The sequence below is a fragment of the Tetrao urogallus genome (assembly GCF_951394365.1).
Source record: "Tetrao urogallus genome assembly, chromosome: 1".
In the NCBI taxonomy this organism is placed as follows: Eukaryota; Metazoa; Chordata; class Aves; order Galliformes; family Phasianidae; genus Tetrao; species Tetrao urogallus.
The window spans coordinates 147,228,041-147,243,387 of record NC_136813.1 but is presented as its reverse complement, the minus strand read 5'-3'; the positions used below and the strand labels follow the sequence as shown (position 1 = coordinate 147,243,387).

General features: G+C 40.8%; 1 protein-coding gene across 1 annotated transcript; it reads left to right on the top strand.

Annotated features, from left to right (window-relative positions):
* Positions 1-853: 853 nt before the first annotated feature.
* Positions 854-10,069, top strand: ACTR6 (actin related protein 6; the record flags this gene model as incomplete). The annotated part of the gene is made up of 11 exons (XM_079549420.1): positions 854-921; positions 1,437-1,554; positions 2,013-2,081; positions 3,700-3,823; positions 4,507-4,642; positions 5,304-5,360; positions 5,759-5,857; positions 6,045-6,123; positions 7,998-8,169; positions 8,968-9,106; positions 9,890-10,069. 11 exons carry the CDS (start codon positions 854-856, stop codon positions 10,017-10,019), a joined length of 1,191 nt encoding a protein of 396 aa, XP_079405546.1. The 3' UTR covers positions 10,020-10,069.
* Positions 10,070-15,347: the final 5,278 nt, after the last annotated feature.

Here is a 15,347-nt window from a genome sequence, read left to right as displayed (position 1 = left end):
GCATTTTGGAGTACTGATGCATGGAGCTGACGCTTGATCCAACATCCAAAGAATGAGTCCCTTATAAAATAGAGGAAGGCAACCATTTATGAAGAATGCCACTTGTGAGAGTGTTATCAGCTGTGGCCTTAATATAAGCAGCAGAGGTTTGCTCTTCCTAACTACTTTGCCCTTAAAGACACAGCTATGAAGGATTCCTTCATCTAGCTCTTTTCTCTTGATGCATCTGCACTGAGCCCTGCGCAGGGGGAAATAAATGTCACCCGAGAAGGATTGAAAGGCAGGCTGTACAGGAAGCTCTATGTGTGAATTTTCCACGGGCCTCTTGACCTGAGTCCTGATTCAATGATTTTTCCGACAAAAAAAAAAAAAAAAAAAAAAAAAAAAAAAAAACCAACCCTGAGTGCAGTACAGGCCATTAAATGATAGCATGACTAACTGATAGAGCAGGAGCCCGTATCTAGCAAAGCGCCGTGCTGCCGCCGGGGGGCATTGTGGCGCGCCGCAGAGCCGGAGAAGGCGGGGTTGGGAGTGACGCCGACGCAGGCGCACTGGGGCTGCCGGGCACGGTTGGGCGGGCTGATGCGCGTCACCTCCCGTGGCGAATGCTTCCGGGTGGCGCTCGACCAATCGCCAGGCTCGGCGGTTCCTCGAGCGTCGCCGGCATCACGTGAGCGGCGAGCGTCCGGCGGCAGAGGCGGGTGCTCGGCCGGAGGCGGTCCCCGCGGCACTCCTGCGTCCCGTCAAGCAACGCGCGCGCGCGCGCTGCACCTCCGCTCTATGGTAACCATAGCGATCCACGGCGGTGGCGGATCAATACTGGGACGGCGGCGGCCGTGGCGCCGTGGGGAGCATGGCGACGCTGGTGCTGGATAACGGCGCCTACAACGCCAAGATCGGCTACAGCCACGCGCACGTCAGGTGAGGCCGCGCGGCGGCGCCGGCGCAGTCCCTTCGTTTCCGATCGCTCCCCGCTGAGCTCGGCGTGGACGAATCAGCCCCTCGCGTTCCCCGCCGCCCGCTCCCGCCGCCCCACCTCTGCGGCCGCTGTGAGCGCCGCCCCTGCGGCGCGTGCTGGCCACGCCTCTTCCGCTTTCCTTCGGCGGCGCGGGCGCTGCGAGCCGCGGGCTGAGGGGGTTACAGAGCGACCTCCAGCCGTGGGCGTGCTGCCGCGCACCTGCTCGGGTCTGCCCAGCGCCCTGTCCGGCCTGGCTCTGAGCGCCTTCAGGGATGGAGCACCCGCAGCGCTATGGGCAGCCTGCGCCTCGTCTCTGTAGCAGCTGCAATATTTTCTCGGTAGCCTGTATCGATAAATAGCTTAAAAACGAGGCGTGGCTGCAAATACATCATTGAAAGCACGCTGCTGTGAAAGTGATACGGAAGGACAGCTCGTGTCTTAAGCTGTGATGTGTAGGAAATGCCTGTGTTTCTTCCAGCGTCATTCCCAACTGCCAGTTCAGATCCAAGACTGCACGCTTGAAAACCTTCACAGCAAATCAACTAGATGAAATCAAAGACCCCTCTGGCCTCTTCTACATTCTCCCTTTTCAGAAAGTAAGTTAACCCCAACCTGGAATTACAGCCAATGGGAATTAGTGCTTAATGGAACATATTTCACACAACAGGCCACAGGTGCCGGGTATAGCCCGGTATTATAGACATCCCATCTCAACAGTGTATTCTCATCTATCAAAGAGAATAATGCGTATAGAAACCTACCTTCTTTTTTTAAGGTAGTAGTTAACGTATCAATGGAAGGTGATAGTAACATTCCTTGTTTTTGTGTAATGTTTATTCTTTGGCATAGAATTGTAAGAATTTAGAAATCTCCACTCTCAAATCTCCATTTGTGCTGCTAGCCTATCATGGTTTTTTGAGATTTTTAGATCTCTGGTAATTGTTTTTAAAAAATAAAGTAAAATCGTATTTTCTAAGTATTTATTTCTAATGGTTACGTTAGATTTAAATGTATTTTGTAATTGATTTTTTTTTTTTTCCCCAAACTTATGCAGGGTTATTTGGTAAACTGGGATGTCCAGAGACAGGTTTGGGATTATCTTTTTGGAAAAGAAATGTATCAAGTAAGACCCTCCTTTGTTTGTTTGTTTAACTATCAATTTCTGTAGGTTACATCCTAACTGAGAGATTTACCGTCAAGACAACAACTATTAAGTAAAACTGATGAGCTTAGTTTTCTCCTTGAAAATGACTTCTATTAGAAATCACAGGGATTTTTTAATTTGTTGTTTGTTTAATGAGGAAAATTACGACTTTGAACTTTGGAGTAGGAGTTTGAAAAACATTTGACACTTTGAGTTTTGTGTATCTCCATACCGAGTACAATCTATGCATGTTAATGTTAAATGCACATCAATCTCATTAAGAGTCCAAGTTAGTTAAAAAAAAAAAAGAAAAAAAGATTTTAGGCAGATACAGTGTGATTTAGAGACTAAGGAGCTGTTGATATGAAGGAGAGTGATACACTAGGTCTGTGGGCCAAAATTGACTATATCTTTGGCTAAGAGTTTTCTGCCAACTGAATGAGTAAAATATAAAGATCTGAAATGTAATTTTTGTTATTTGTGACACAAACTAGATTTAGCCCAAGAGGTGCAGTAAGGCTGTTCTTCTGTTTTTTTCTTGTAAAAAATGCTGTATTGTTACTTAAGCTGAAACTTGGGGTGTTTTTATTTTTGTGATCCTAGGAGGGCGAAATTTTACTCAGAATGAAAATAATGTCCCAAAATGTTTAGTTCCTGGGCTTAAAAATACATACTACTGGATTTTCATATTTAGCTTTCATTTAAATTTTGGACCTAGAATTCCAGTCACTGACAATTCCAGGAAGAATTTTTCATTTTTTAAATCCGTTTTTGTGAATACAGGCCTTAGAGGAATAAGGGCCATATCAAGGTATGGTTTGTAGTTAAACTCAAGAAATCAGTAAATGTAGAAAGTCCAGGATCTTTTGCTGGTTTAGTTAGAGTTCACTAGTTGGTGTGGAATTTCATCTTGATTAAATGCTGAGCTGTTGAAGAGATGCTTTTCTGTAGTTGGTAGTATCTTACTTGAGTATTGTAGTGTTCTTTGTGCGTATCTCTTTACAATGCTGCATTATAATGTAAAGGGAGCAGAGTACATAATGAAGGTGCTCCCTTCTATTATATTTTAACCCGTTAATGTGTTAAGATTCATCACTGCTCATAAATTCCTTAAAAAGAAAAAATAAAAGTAGAACTTCAGAAGCCTAGTTTCTGCTAACTGATATGGCAAATTATAATCATGTGTCTAAATGTACATAGTTTTAAACTGCTGTATAATGTAGCATAAAATCACAGAATGGCTTAGGTCACAAGGGACTTAAAGATGATATGGTTCCAATTCCCTGCTGTGTGCAGGACTGCCACTCACCAGCTGGGGCTGCCCATGGCCTCATCCAGCCTGGCCTTGAACAATTCCAGGGTTTCAGCATTCTCTGGGCAATGTGCTCCAGTGCCTTACCACCCTCCGAGTAAATAATTTCCTCCTAATACATAATGTAAATCTCCCCTTTAGTATAAAACAGTTCTGCCTTGTCCTATCGCTATCAGATTGTGTAAGAAGTCTGTTTTCCTCCTGTTTATAAGCTCCCTTTAAATACTGGAGGGCCACAGTGAGGTCTCCCTGAAAGTAATGGCAATTTTTGTGTATTTTTCATAGGTGGATTTTGTAGATACCAATATTATTATCACTGAACCTTATTTTAACTTCAGTTCAATACAAGAATCAATGAATGAAATCCTATTCGAAGAGTATCAATTTCAAGCAGTTCTTAGAGTAAATGGTGAGTATATCCCATCTGAATTCACATTTATGCATTGGAAAGTTCAAACTTGAAAATAAATAAATATGAATGCATACATGCATATGGAGGAATTATTTTGGCTCCTTCCTGAGTAATGTGATAGTAGATGTATTCAAACTGGATTAGGCATCCTCCCAGACTACTTCTTTAAGAGCATCATTCCGTTAAGTTCAGTTAAAGGAAATCTAAGAGGAGAGAAAGATGTCAGAGATAGTTAATAAATTTTGAAATAAGATTGCATTTGAGAAAGTCAACCAAGGGTTTGTGTGAAGACTTTCTTCTTTTAGGAATGGAGATGCTTGGGTTTTTTTTAATTTTGTTTTGTATTAGCAAATAAAATGCAGCCTTGTCATGAAATGCATCATTAGACATAGGATATCCCTTTAGATAGACTTGAACAATCACGTTGCAGTTAATCTCTGTGAACCTTAGGAGAGGAAATAGAGCAAGCGTTTGAATCCACGAGAAAGAAAAAAGCAGCGAGGTGGGTGGGAATATACAATGTGTGATCTTAGTGCTATCAGAATTAGTTCATGTGTGGTTGTAGTGTTCTGTATTGAGTTTTTGAAAGTCTGGCATTTAAAATTTGAAGCACTTTTATATCAGCGTAAATTCTAAAAGTGTGTGTTCATGTAAACATGAGTAGGTTTTCTATATTTCAGCTGGAGCTCTTAGTGCGCACAGGTATTTCCGGGATAATCCATCTGAGCTGTGCTGTATCATTGTGGACAGTGGATATTCTTTTACACATATTGTACCTTATTGTAGAAGTAAAAAGAAGAAGGAAGCAATTATCAGGTAAGCTGCATTACATATATATATTTTTAAGAATTGTTTGCTATACATAGAATCATCATAAAATTATAGAATGGCCTGGGTTGAAAAGCACCACAATGATCATCTTGTTTCAACCCCCTGCTTTGTGCAGGGTCGCCAACCACCAGACCAGGCTGCCCAGAGCCACATCCAGCCTGGCCTTGAATGCCTCCAGGGATGGGGCATCCACAGCCTCCTTGGTCAACCTGTTCCAGTGCTTTACCACCCTCTGTGTGAAAAGCTTCCTCCTCATATCTAACCTAAATCTCCCCTGTCTCAGTTTAAAACCATTCCCCCTTCTCGTACCACTATCCACCCTCATAAACAGCCGTTTCCCCTCCTGTTTATAAGCTCCCTTCAAATATTGGAAGGCCACAATAGGTGAGGTCCCCCTGCAGCCTTCTCCGTGCTAAACAAGCCAGTTCCCTCAACTTTCTTCGTAGTAGAGGTGCTCCTGCCCTCTGATCATCTTAGTGGCCCTCCTCTGGACCTGCTCCAAGAGCTCCATGTCCTTCCTGTACCGGAGTCCCCAGGTCTGTTTGCAGTACTCCAGATAGCGCCTCACAAGAGCTGAGTAGGAGACAATCACCTCCCTCTCCCTGCTGAAGTTAACAAAAATCCTTGCATTATTTATTCTCTGTAGGATTAATGTTGGAGGAAAACTGTTAACCAACCATCTGAAGGAGATAATCTCTTACAGGTAAAGCATGAGACTTGATATTGTTTCTATGAATTTTAGATTAAATACTGTTGAAAGGGGACTGTTGTCTGTTACAATCAGCTAGCTGCTGTCCTGAGCTTAAAATTGCCACTATAAAAATTTAACAGCCTAATTTATCACAGTACCAGGGCTTTTGAAATTGCTGAAACAACCTGTATGTTCACAAAGATACAAGTTCTTAAAACTTTCTGAGACAGCTGACTGATTATCTACTGTTGTCAAATATGTGCTACAGTGCTAGATTTCTGCACTGAAAACTCGTAACCCATCTCCAATAAAAAACTAGACAGGTAATGCAAAGGATTGTAAAAATTCAGTTGACAAACTTAGGTTCTATTTTATATGGAGGTTGTTTTTTTCTGTTTGTTCTTGCACAGGCAGTTACACGTTATGGATGAAACGCATGTAATTAATCAAGTAAAAGAAGATGTGTGTTATGTGTCTCAAGACTTTTACAAGGACATGGAGATTGCTAAGTATGTATGCAGTGCTATTAAGTGTAAAACTTGGTACTTCTCAATAATTAATTTGTACAAACAAATGAAAATATGCTGTTAATTAGAAAATTTTCAAATTAAGTCAATGGAAGTATTATCAGGATAAAAATGTGGAGATTTAGAAGAACTTGTTCTTTATTCTGTTGTATTTTACATTATTTTTCAGATTAAAAGGAGAGGAAAATACTGTAATGGTAGATTATGTTTTACCAGACTTCAGTACAATCAAAAAAGGATTCTGTAAGGTATTGACATTAGAGTTTTAAAATATTTTTGGACTGTTTTCCTTTGCACAAGGCTGTTCCCGTTTGTTAAAAAGACTTTTCTTTGTTCTAATGCTGCGTTGTAACTTCTGTCTGTTCTATGCATTAATGGGTTAAATTTTTAAAATGCCAAGTATCCTGAGGTGTATTAATTTGCAGTATCAAATCTTTAGTTCAGATTCTTGTTGGAATATTGCGTGTGGTTTGAAAACTGAACGGTGGCAAAGGCTCTGTCTCTTCTTTCCTTATTCTGGTAGAAAAATGGCAAGATGTGTTGTCACCTATTTTTGAAGGCTTTGAGATACAATCGTGTTGCAGCTTCTCATAAAGATTTCATACCCTTTGTAACTGCTGCTTAAAACCAAGAATTCATTTAGCTTACATTCTTCCTGAAGCATGTTCCTTTATAGTAATTTACATGTGCTAATGCTAACTTGCAGTGTACGTACAAATGTAATCATTGAGAGAAACTGACTTGCTGTCCTCAAACTTCAGATTGCTGTCAGTGCAGTACTGCGTTAAATGTGGTTGCAACCACTGTAGCTACCTGGTAATCTGATGTGCTGACTTGATGTTTCTTGCTACCTTTCCTGGTGTAGGTAGGTTTCGCCTAAATTGAGATCTGTACATTTTCTAGAAAAATTGGATTCTGTGCAGTTACCTGAATGTTCTCTAATTTGCCTCTGCTATAGGAAGGAAAAGCAGACAGCTTGTCACTCATTTTTTTAGGAAGCCGACATGAAAATGAAGTACTTGTTTCTCTAGCATAGCATTTTATGTCCTGTTATCTAACACTTGCAGATTGCTATGCTCGTGCTGTCATGAAACCTACTCTAAATTATCATGTATCACTATTATTCCTTTCGCAAAGCTGAAAGGGGTTTTCTCTTTGGTAAGTGTTAGTAAGTCTATTTGAATTTCATCTAAGCATGCCAGTAAGTAGAAAGCTCAAAGCTGTGCCTGAAGAGCCTGAAAGACCTTCATACTAGTGACAACAATTTTAAGTGTTATCCTTGTTTGGTTGGTTTTTTTTTCAGTTGGCCATAGTTTTCAGTTTCAAAAGCAGTCCCAGTATTTTAAGTATCATTCTTGTGCATACTTATTTTGTTTTGCATTGGGCAAATCTGCAGCTGGTAAGTTGATAAATTCAAATTTAATACCAGAGTATGTATTGTTATTATTAAAAGATTTATAGGTAATATGGCTTAATGTGGGATGTATGGCTTACCACTACTATAGTACATGAAAAAAATAAGCTGAATACTCCGGTGTAAACGGTTTACGGGCTGGCTCGGCCCGGTTCCGTGACGAGCGGGGCGGAGGGATCCGCAGATCCGCGCCTCCGGAAAAAAAAGGAAACAGGAGACCCCAAAATAATTAAAACAGCGGCACCGATCTGAGGAGAAACAAACTAATTTACTAAGTATATTATCGGAATGCAAGATAACACACTATAATACAATATAATCAGAATTGAAGCTAATAAATCAAATATAATGAGAGAGAGAATGTCCAAAAGGTGGATAGGCCTCACCACAACGCTAAAGTGAGATGCGCAGTCCAGTTGAGCAGCAGGGAGATGGGAGCAGCGCCCACGACGAAGGGCAGGTGAGAAAGAGCAATCAGGTGACCTTGCCAGGAGTTAAACCTCCTCTCCCTGACCGCAAGGTCCCCTGGGGAATGTAGTTCTTCTCTTCAGGGCAGGTACCCAGGACTTGAGCATTGACAGTTAAAGTCCCAGTGCCCCACATGATGTTATGATGTGGAATACCGAAAGCCAAAAATCACAAAACCATGACATCCGGAATATAACTTCTTTTCTAAAGCAGTGTTTACTATTTCTGTCTTTAATTTAGCCAAGGGAAGAGATGGTGCTAAGTGGAAAATACAAAACTGGTGAACAAATACTTCGTCTAACGAATGAAAGATTTGCAGTTCCAGAAATACTCTTCCATCCTTCAGATATTGGTATTCAAGAGATGGGAATTCCTGAAGCCATTGTTGATTCTATTCAGAATTTACCAGAAGGTATAATTTAATAAGTATTTTGGAAGTTATTTTATTTTAAACTTGTTTTAGCACCCAAAGAGTCATAAGAAGCTACATGCTCTCAATATGTCTGGTAGGCTTTTATGAACTGTTCTGTCTTTTGGCATGTATCATGTAGCCTAGAACTGATGATTATCTGTAAGATGCCCACTTGTGCAAGCACAGCTTTGTGGTAGTTCCTAGATTGGCTTCTACTTTTGCTTCAGTTGATCACCGTGTGCTGTATTACCAATGTGATCTACCTGCCACTGATGATGGAATATACTTAAATTTTTCTTCAGTGGAAGAAAATTCAGCCTGGCTGAAATCAGTCATTTAAGCAACAAAGTCTTAAACCTGTCTGACTGCTCCGTTGGACAGAAATAATATTAGTGCCTTCATGTTATAGATGATATCGATGTAGTTAATGTTAATACTACTGCAAGGATTTTCATAGGTTTTGTGATGCCACATAAGGATGGAGGTGTTGAGACTATGAAATGCTGCAAGTTTTAAGAGTACAAAATAAAATTCAATTTGAAAGGAGAATATGTTGGTAGGCAGGAAATCTAAGAGACAATTAAAAGACAACGTTGTGATTTTTAGAAATTGAAGAGCAGACGATGATTGCTCAGTTGTATTTTGCTATGAATACGACTGTGATGTTGATCACTAGATTATTACAACGTCTGTATGTGTTTCTTAACTCATTTCCAATTCATAACAAAATTGGGGAAGAAGAATCTCGTTTCTAAATCCATCCGTAGTCTCTAACTACAGGTTTTATTTATTTTGAAGAAATGCAGCCTCACTTCTTCAAGAACATTGTTCTGACTGGAGGAAACACGCTTTTTCCAGGCTTCAGAGATCGAGTGTATTCTGAAGTGCGATGCCTTACTCCAACTGATTATGATGTTTCTGTTGTTCTCCCAGAAAAGTAAGTCCTAAACTGTACCGAACAAACTGTCAGGCAGGACTTCTTTTGCTGATAAAAAGATATTAATCCCTTTAAGTGAACCGAAATCATTCAAGAACAATTGTTCTAATTTGCTGTATTTTCAGAGAAATTGAATGTATTAGAGACCATCTGCTTGTCTAGTATATTGCCTAATAAAGTTAAGCACAAAAGTAGTTGTTTCCAAGGTGAGTGTTATAAATAGATCAGTAAGACTGTAGTCTCATTAAGAGAAGTGGATACATAAGTATGCGTGATTAGAGTTTAGTACTTAAAAGAATAATTACTATATGAATGCTGACGTATCAGTTTTAATGCAGGCACTTCAGGGACTTGAAGGAATAACATCTTTGCAGGGAGTGAATATATGGTAGAGGCAAAACAAGTAGTCTTTGATCATACAAAAGATCACCTTTTAAAGTATTACTAGAGAATATTTTTGAATATTAAAGAATAGTCACGCAAAGAAAATATGAAGACATTGCTATTTCCTGCCCCCTTCACACCTGCCTCCCAAAAGTTACTTAATTTTTTTATAAAATGGGAAGTCAGCCCTGGCCAAGTTTCAAACTTCGTCTCAAAATTTGACTGGAGCTGGATGGTTTCATGTAGCAGTCAAAAAAAAAAATCATCTGAGAACAGTCTTTTCTGATTTGATATATTTTTGATAGATATGGTGAAATAAAAGTGTGCAGTCATGATTTCCAAGAACTGTATTTTAAATGAACTTGCACAACAGTGACAATGGTTTTGTTCATTTTTCAGCCCTATTACTTATTCTTGGGAAGGTGGGAAGCTCATTTCTGAAAATGATGATTTTGAAGACTTGGTAGTAACCAGAGAAGATTATGAAGAACATGGACACAATATATGTGAAGAGAAATTTGATATTTAAGTAGCATAGTTGGGTATGTTGTTATTCCATTGTTTTACTCAGAGTGGAGCTCTGAGCTGTTCTCTGTCAGTTAGGATTGTGTTTTAGCTTTCCTATACTTCATTGGATTGGGAGAAGTTCATTTTCAGAATAAAGTTTTACAAGCTTAATTTTTACTGACTGCTTCATTATGTTCTTAGTGCAAAAAGTCTTAATAGTGTGAGGCAAAATAGTGAATGCTAGTACTGGTATAACACACAGGATAATTTGATTTCCCCCCCCCCCCCCAAAAAAAAAATGTTACTGTCGTGCAACCGAATGGGCATTGCACTATTATTAAAAGGTCACTTCAACTTTGCTCATTCTGAAAATGAATATGTGAGTCGTCGTTATGATTACGTTAGTGAATAGGCATGAGGGGAATAGAAATGTGACCTCTGCTGTTGGTAACATGCATAGACTTTGAGAAAAAGTAATTGGAACATTTCCTTCTTAAAAAGAGGCTGGGGGTTAGTGGGTTGTGGTTTCTTTTGTTTATTTTTCAGGAGAGCAAATAAGTTACCTCCTCTTCTCATTTTTCTGGAATCTCTGCCAGGCTTGTGTCTCAGGTGAACCAAGTCTGCAGCTGTGGCCTGGTTACCTGTTTAGGCAACATGTAACCCATCTGTCAGCATGTGAACTCAGGACAGTGTATGAACAGGAACAAAATTAAGCTAATACTACTGTGCCAGACTATTGTAGATAACAAAGGAGGGAATAGCACAGAGCTGCATCAGGGGAGGATCAGATGAGGGGGTTAGGGACACGTTCTCCACCGAAGGGCGGTGGGCATGGGACAGGCTGCCCAGAGCAGTGATCACAACCTCAACCTGCCGTAGTACAAGAAGCGTCTGGACAGTGCCTTCAGACATACGGCTTGATTTCAGTTGGTGCTGCGTGGAGCCAAGAGTTGGACTCGGTGATCCCTCCCAACTTCAGATATTCTACAATTCTATGATTCCACAGCTGAGTTGCTCGAGAAGGACCATCACCATTTGCAAAACGTTTATATGAAGTTTTACAGACCAGCATATATAGCTTCGTTTTCACATTTTAAAGGTATTTTTACTGCGTGACAGCAGTCCTCCCTCTTGGTACGTAAGCCCTACAGCAACCGTACCCAATTTTACAAAAATAGAGGAAGGTGTCACTGCACGAGCGGCCTCTCACACGCCGCCCGAGGAGCCCCCCGAGGCACGGAGCCGAACGAGCCGCCATAACGGAAGCGGCCGCGCGCATCACTTCCCGCCCTCCGCCGCCGCCTCGGCCCTGCCCCTGCGGGGCGGAAGTGAGCCGCACACAGGCCGCCCCTCTCCCGGCGCCGTGGCTCTCGCCATGGAGTAGCCGGAGCGGGTCGGGACGGAGCCAGCGGCAGAGCTAGCTGACAGCCAGTCCTCCGGGCCCACAGGGCGACGGGCGGCCGGGTCCCGCGCCGGCGGTTCGCCCCAAGCTCAGGTGAGAGGCGCGGCCCGGCCCCGCGGGGCCACCCGGGGCCTAACGCTGCTGCGCGGGCTGCGGGTGCGCGGCCCGGGAGCGGTGTTCGGGCACGAAGGGGATGAGGGGGACCGTCCCGGCTGCGGGGCGGGAGGGGCCGTAGGGCCGGAGTGCAAACCCTCCCGCCCTGGGGCAACTGCGGGTTCCGCTGCGGGTCCGTTCTGACTGTAGATAACAGTGACATGGTGGGGCGGAGGGCCGGCCCGCGGGAGGCCGTTGTGCGGCCGTTGTTCAGGTCGGGGCTCTCCTGTTAACGAGGGACCGACACGACCGTCTGCCGTCAGTTCTTGTTGAGGTTTCAGCTGCAGTTCATTGCCAAAATGCTAGGAAAAAAAAAAAAAAAAAACAAAAAAAAAAAAAACAAAGCCGTGAAGGTGACTTACTCTGAGCATTTATTTTGGATTTTATTTCAACCTTTTCACTGTTTTGATTCATTTCTTGTTGCTGTGAGGGCTGTTACTGCTCCCCTCACACAGTGGCATCTTTCTGCTGATGTTTATTAGCACAAAGACCACCCGGCACTTGTGAGGGGACTTCATGAAAACGATGTCCTAAGCAAATGCTGTGTTTCCTTTTAGGATTGGTTCAAGATTCTGTAGACTTGGTGTAGCTATCAAGCGCTTGTTGTCATCGACTTGTTATAAATAATCCTTCCTGTTCAAACAGAAGGAAAGCAAAGTTTTTGAGCGTAATTACATGTCCTGTGTTGCTTGTCTGTGCACTGTTACTCATAAGATCTTGTACTTTTCCCATTTGCTACCTTTTAATTTGAGCTGAAATTGTCATTCTGGGTAGCAGACTTGCTTTGTTGCCCTGTGGCTGTTAGTTCTGCTATAAGTAGTAATTCAGTCTTAGAATAACCGAACAGTTGAACAGTTTCCTGCAGTTGAGAACTAAAGTTACATGTTTCAGGTATGGTCAATAACATTAAGATTTGTGGTATTTCTCAAAATGGAATGTTTGGGTTTTTTTTCCTCAAGGATTTTCAAAGTATGCTGTTCTCGCTGATGTAAATGTTTTGATTGAAATCAATAATAACAATTGTTTTTACAGAGCCAAAAAAGAAAAAAGGCTTCTTTTAGAACGCAGTCCAAATGTTGACATGAGGATTTCTACAAATGTATAAATAGTTTTTGATAGACTTAAAGCCAGAACCGTTTACTAAGGAGTACATTTCTCAGTACTCCTTTTCCTTAGCTGAACAAATCAGTAATTTGTGTACTGTCAAGCTAGAGATGAACAGGTTGGACAGGGCCTGGTAGGATTGCTGTTTAAATCCTGACCCTTCAGACTCCTGGATGTTACGGGCATCTTCACCTTCTGGCTTTTCTAGCCTTCTCACTCTAGTTAATCTGTCACCCACAGTAGAGGGCAGTTCTGAATTAATGAATGCTGCACCATTTTTTCCACTGTCTGACTGGAGAAGCTCTCTTTCAGGTTTATACAAAGGAATGTGAGCATGCATATGCACACGTTTTCTTCATCTTATCTCTGCAAGTAAATCTGTGGAACTTCTCTCCAGTTTTGCAACAGAAGAGTGTGTTACACTGATGCTATGGAAGACTTGTTAGTGGGGTGTGAATGAAACAGAATACAAATAGCACAAAATTGAACAGCAAGTAGATGAGATTTGTGGTTATTTTAAACTCATTAAGATTGGTTTTATAGTTCTTTAATATAGAGAGTTTGTCCTGTGACATAGCTGCAAAAAAAATTCTAGAGATTCCTACCACCGTGTTCAGAATATTCTGTGATCCTTATTTCCACTCATTCATCAGGTTAGTAAAAAGTTCAGTTATAAAGAAATAAATTTATAAAGGATTGGACAGTGTCTAATAACTGTTTGATCTTGGGCTGCATAGTTAAGAATTGCATGCATTTGTCCATAGCATAACTGATAAAGTTGATGTATTGCTATAAAATGTCACTTATAAATAGTAGTATAATTTAATAAAGGAATTCTGTGTTTCCTGGTTTATTTTCAGATGTTCTCAGTAGAACAATACATACCAAGCAAGTACATAATTATTCTTATCTCATTGGACTTTGACTACTCAGTCTCAGGGCCTCTGGTCCCCATAATTTCGACCTTCTTCATCCTGCATATGCATCATATCTGCTTCTGCTCCTGAGTGGTCCTGATGGAGCCATAACTGCTACTTCCTGTTTTAAAGCTGAGTGTGAGATTGAGATCTGTGCAGCTGATGCCTTTTTTATTATTATTATTATTATTATTTTATACTAATACCTCTTTTTTATATAGAACATTTTCTTGAATTTTTGATTTTGGTACTCTCTTTAGAAGTGCAAAGTTGTGTTGCTCATCTGATGTGGCTGCTCGAGAAACATTTATTGAGTCACAGCAGGAGCATGTTTCCACATTTCACTGTGGAGTCATGCTGAAAATGGGATGTAACTGCAACTGTAATCAATATAAGGCAACATAGCTGTGATGCTTCCAGCACTGGGCTAAGATCTAGATTTGCTTAAAAATACATCTTCACTGGAATGAATTCTTCAGTTACTCTTTTTTTCTTCTTTTAAGAGAAAATTTGCCTACTGTGTTAATTTTCTCTTTTGGGAAAGGGGGAGAAAGATTGCATGTCTGAATAGTGTGGTCAATTTCAGTCAAGTTGGACTGAAATACACAGATGCCAGAGATAAATTGCTACAGATTTGTGAGATTGAGGAACCATGGAGAAGAAATAAGCTCCATCTCTGCCTTGAATATGGGAAGTGTTACAATAAATGCATATCTGATTAGACTCCATTGTTCTCTGTGTAGAACAGTGCTCTGTGATGCCTGAGCAGTGGGAAAAGCTTTAGTTTGTTCAAATAGATCAGGTGGATGTTGGGGCTGATTGGCCCCAGTGCTCCCTGGATTACCTGTTACTTCTGCTTATTTTGTCCTCGTTACCATGACTTGGAAAACATCTTTATCACAGCTGACTCTGATCTCTTCCATTTGCTTAGCAGTGACATTTCTATTTTTCAAGGTAGTTTTGCATAAATTATAATCCAATAAATTGAATATATAACAAATAAGGCTGTGTTTCAGCGTATTTGCTAATGTGTTATCATAGGTTTATTCTACAAGTTGAAGACATTAGTATTCTTCATACCTTATATGAAAGGAAGAATGAAGAAATATTCTTCAATATTTCTTCAAAATATGCCGTATGATACTGATTCCAGGAGATCGTTTCTCTTTGCATTCTCTCTTTGTCTGTGCATATACCGATAAAGAAGATGAATGCCTGTCTCTCTCTTTTGCTATTTCTTTCTTGTCTCCATTCTTTCTTATATATCCATTATCAGAGAGGCAATTGTATAAATGTGGCATATCCTTCAAACTTTTCTCTGGCAGAAATGAGAAATCAGATTTTTTTGAACTAACCATGTCAACTTAGGAAACTCTGTAAGTATGCAGTAGAGGGAGAGGAAAGTGAAATGAACTGTAAGGAGCCACAGTCGTTTAGCTCTCAAATTTGCAAATGTTATGCTAATAAACTTACATGTACAATTTTGTTGAAAAAAGCATAAAAAGGCAGTTTCTTGTTTCCTACTTTCACAGCAGCTGATCACCTCCTGAATGTTCAGGTCAGACAAATAATGTCAGCAATTCTAATGGGTAAAGTACTGAATTTTGAGCTTGTGTTTTGTTAGTCACAATGTGGGAAAGAAAATGTGGGAAAGAAGTTTGATTTTTTTAAATTGTCTTGTGCGTAATAGAAATCATTCTTTTGCTGGCCCTCTGGGCTGAGCAGTATTTTCCCTCAGAAAATGTCTAATTCCACAAACACTGAATTGATGGAT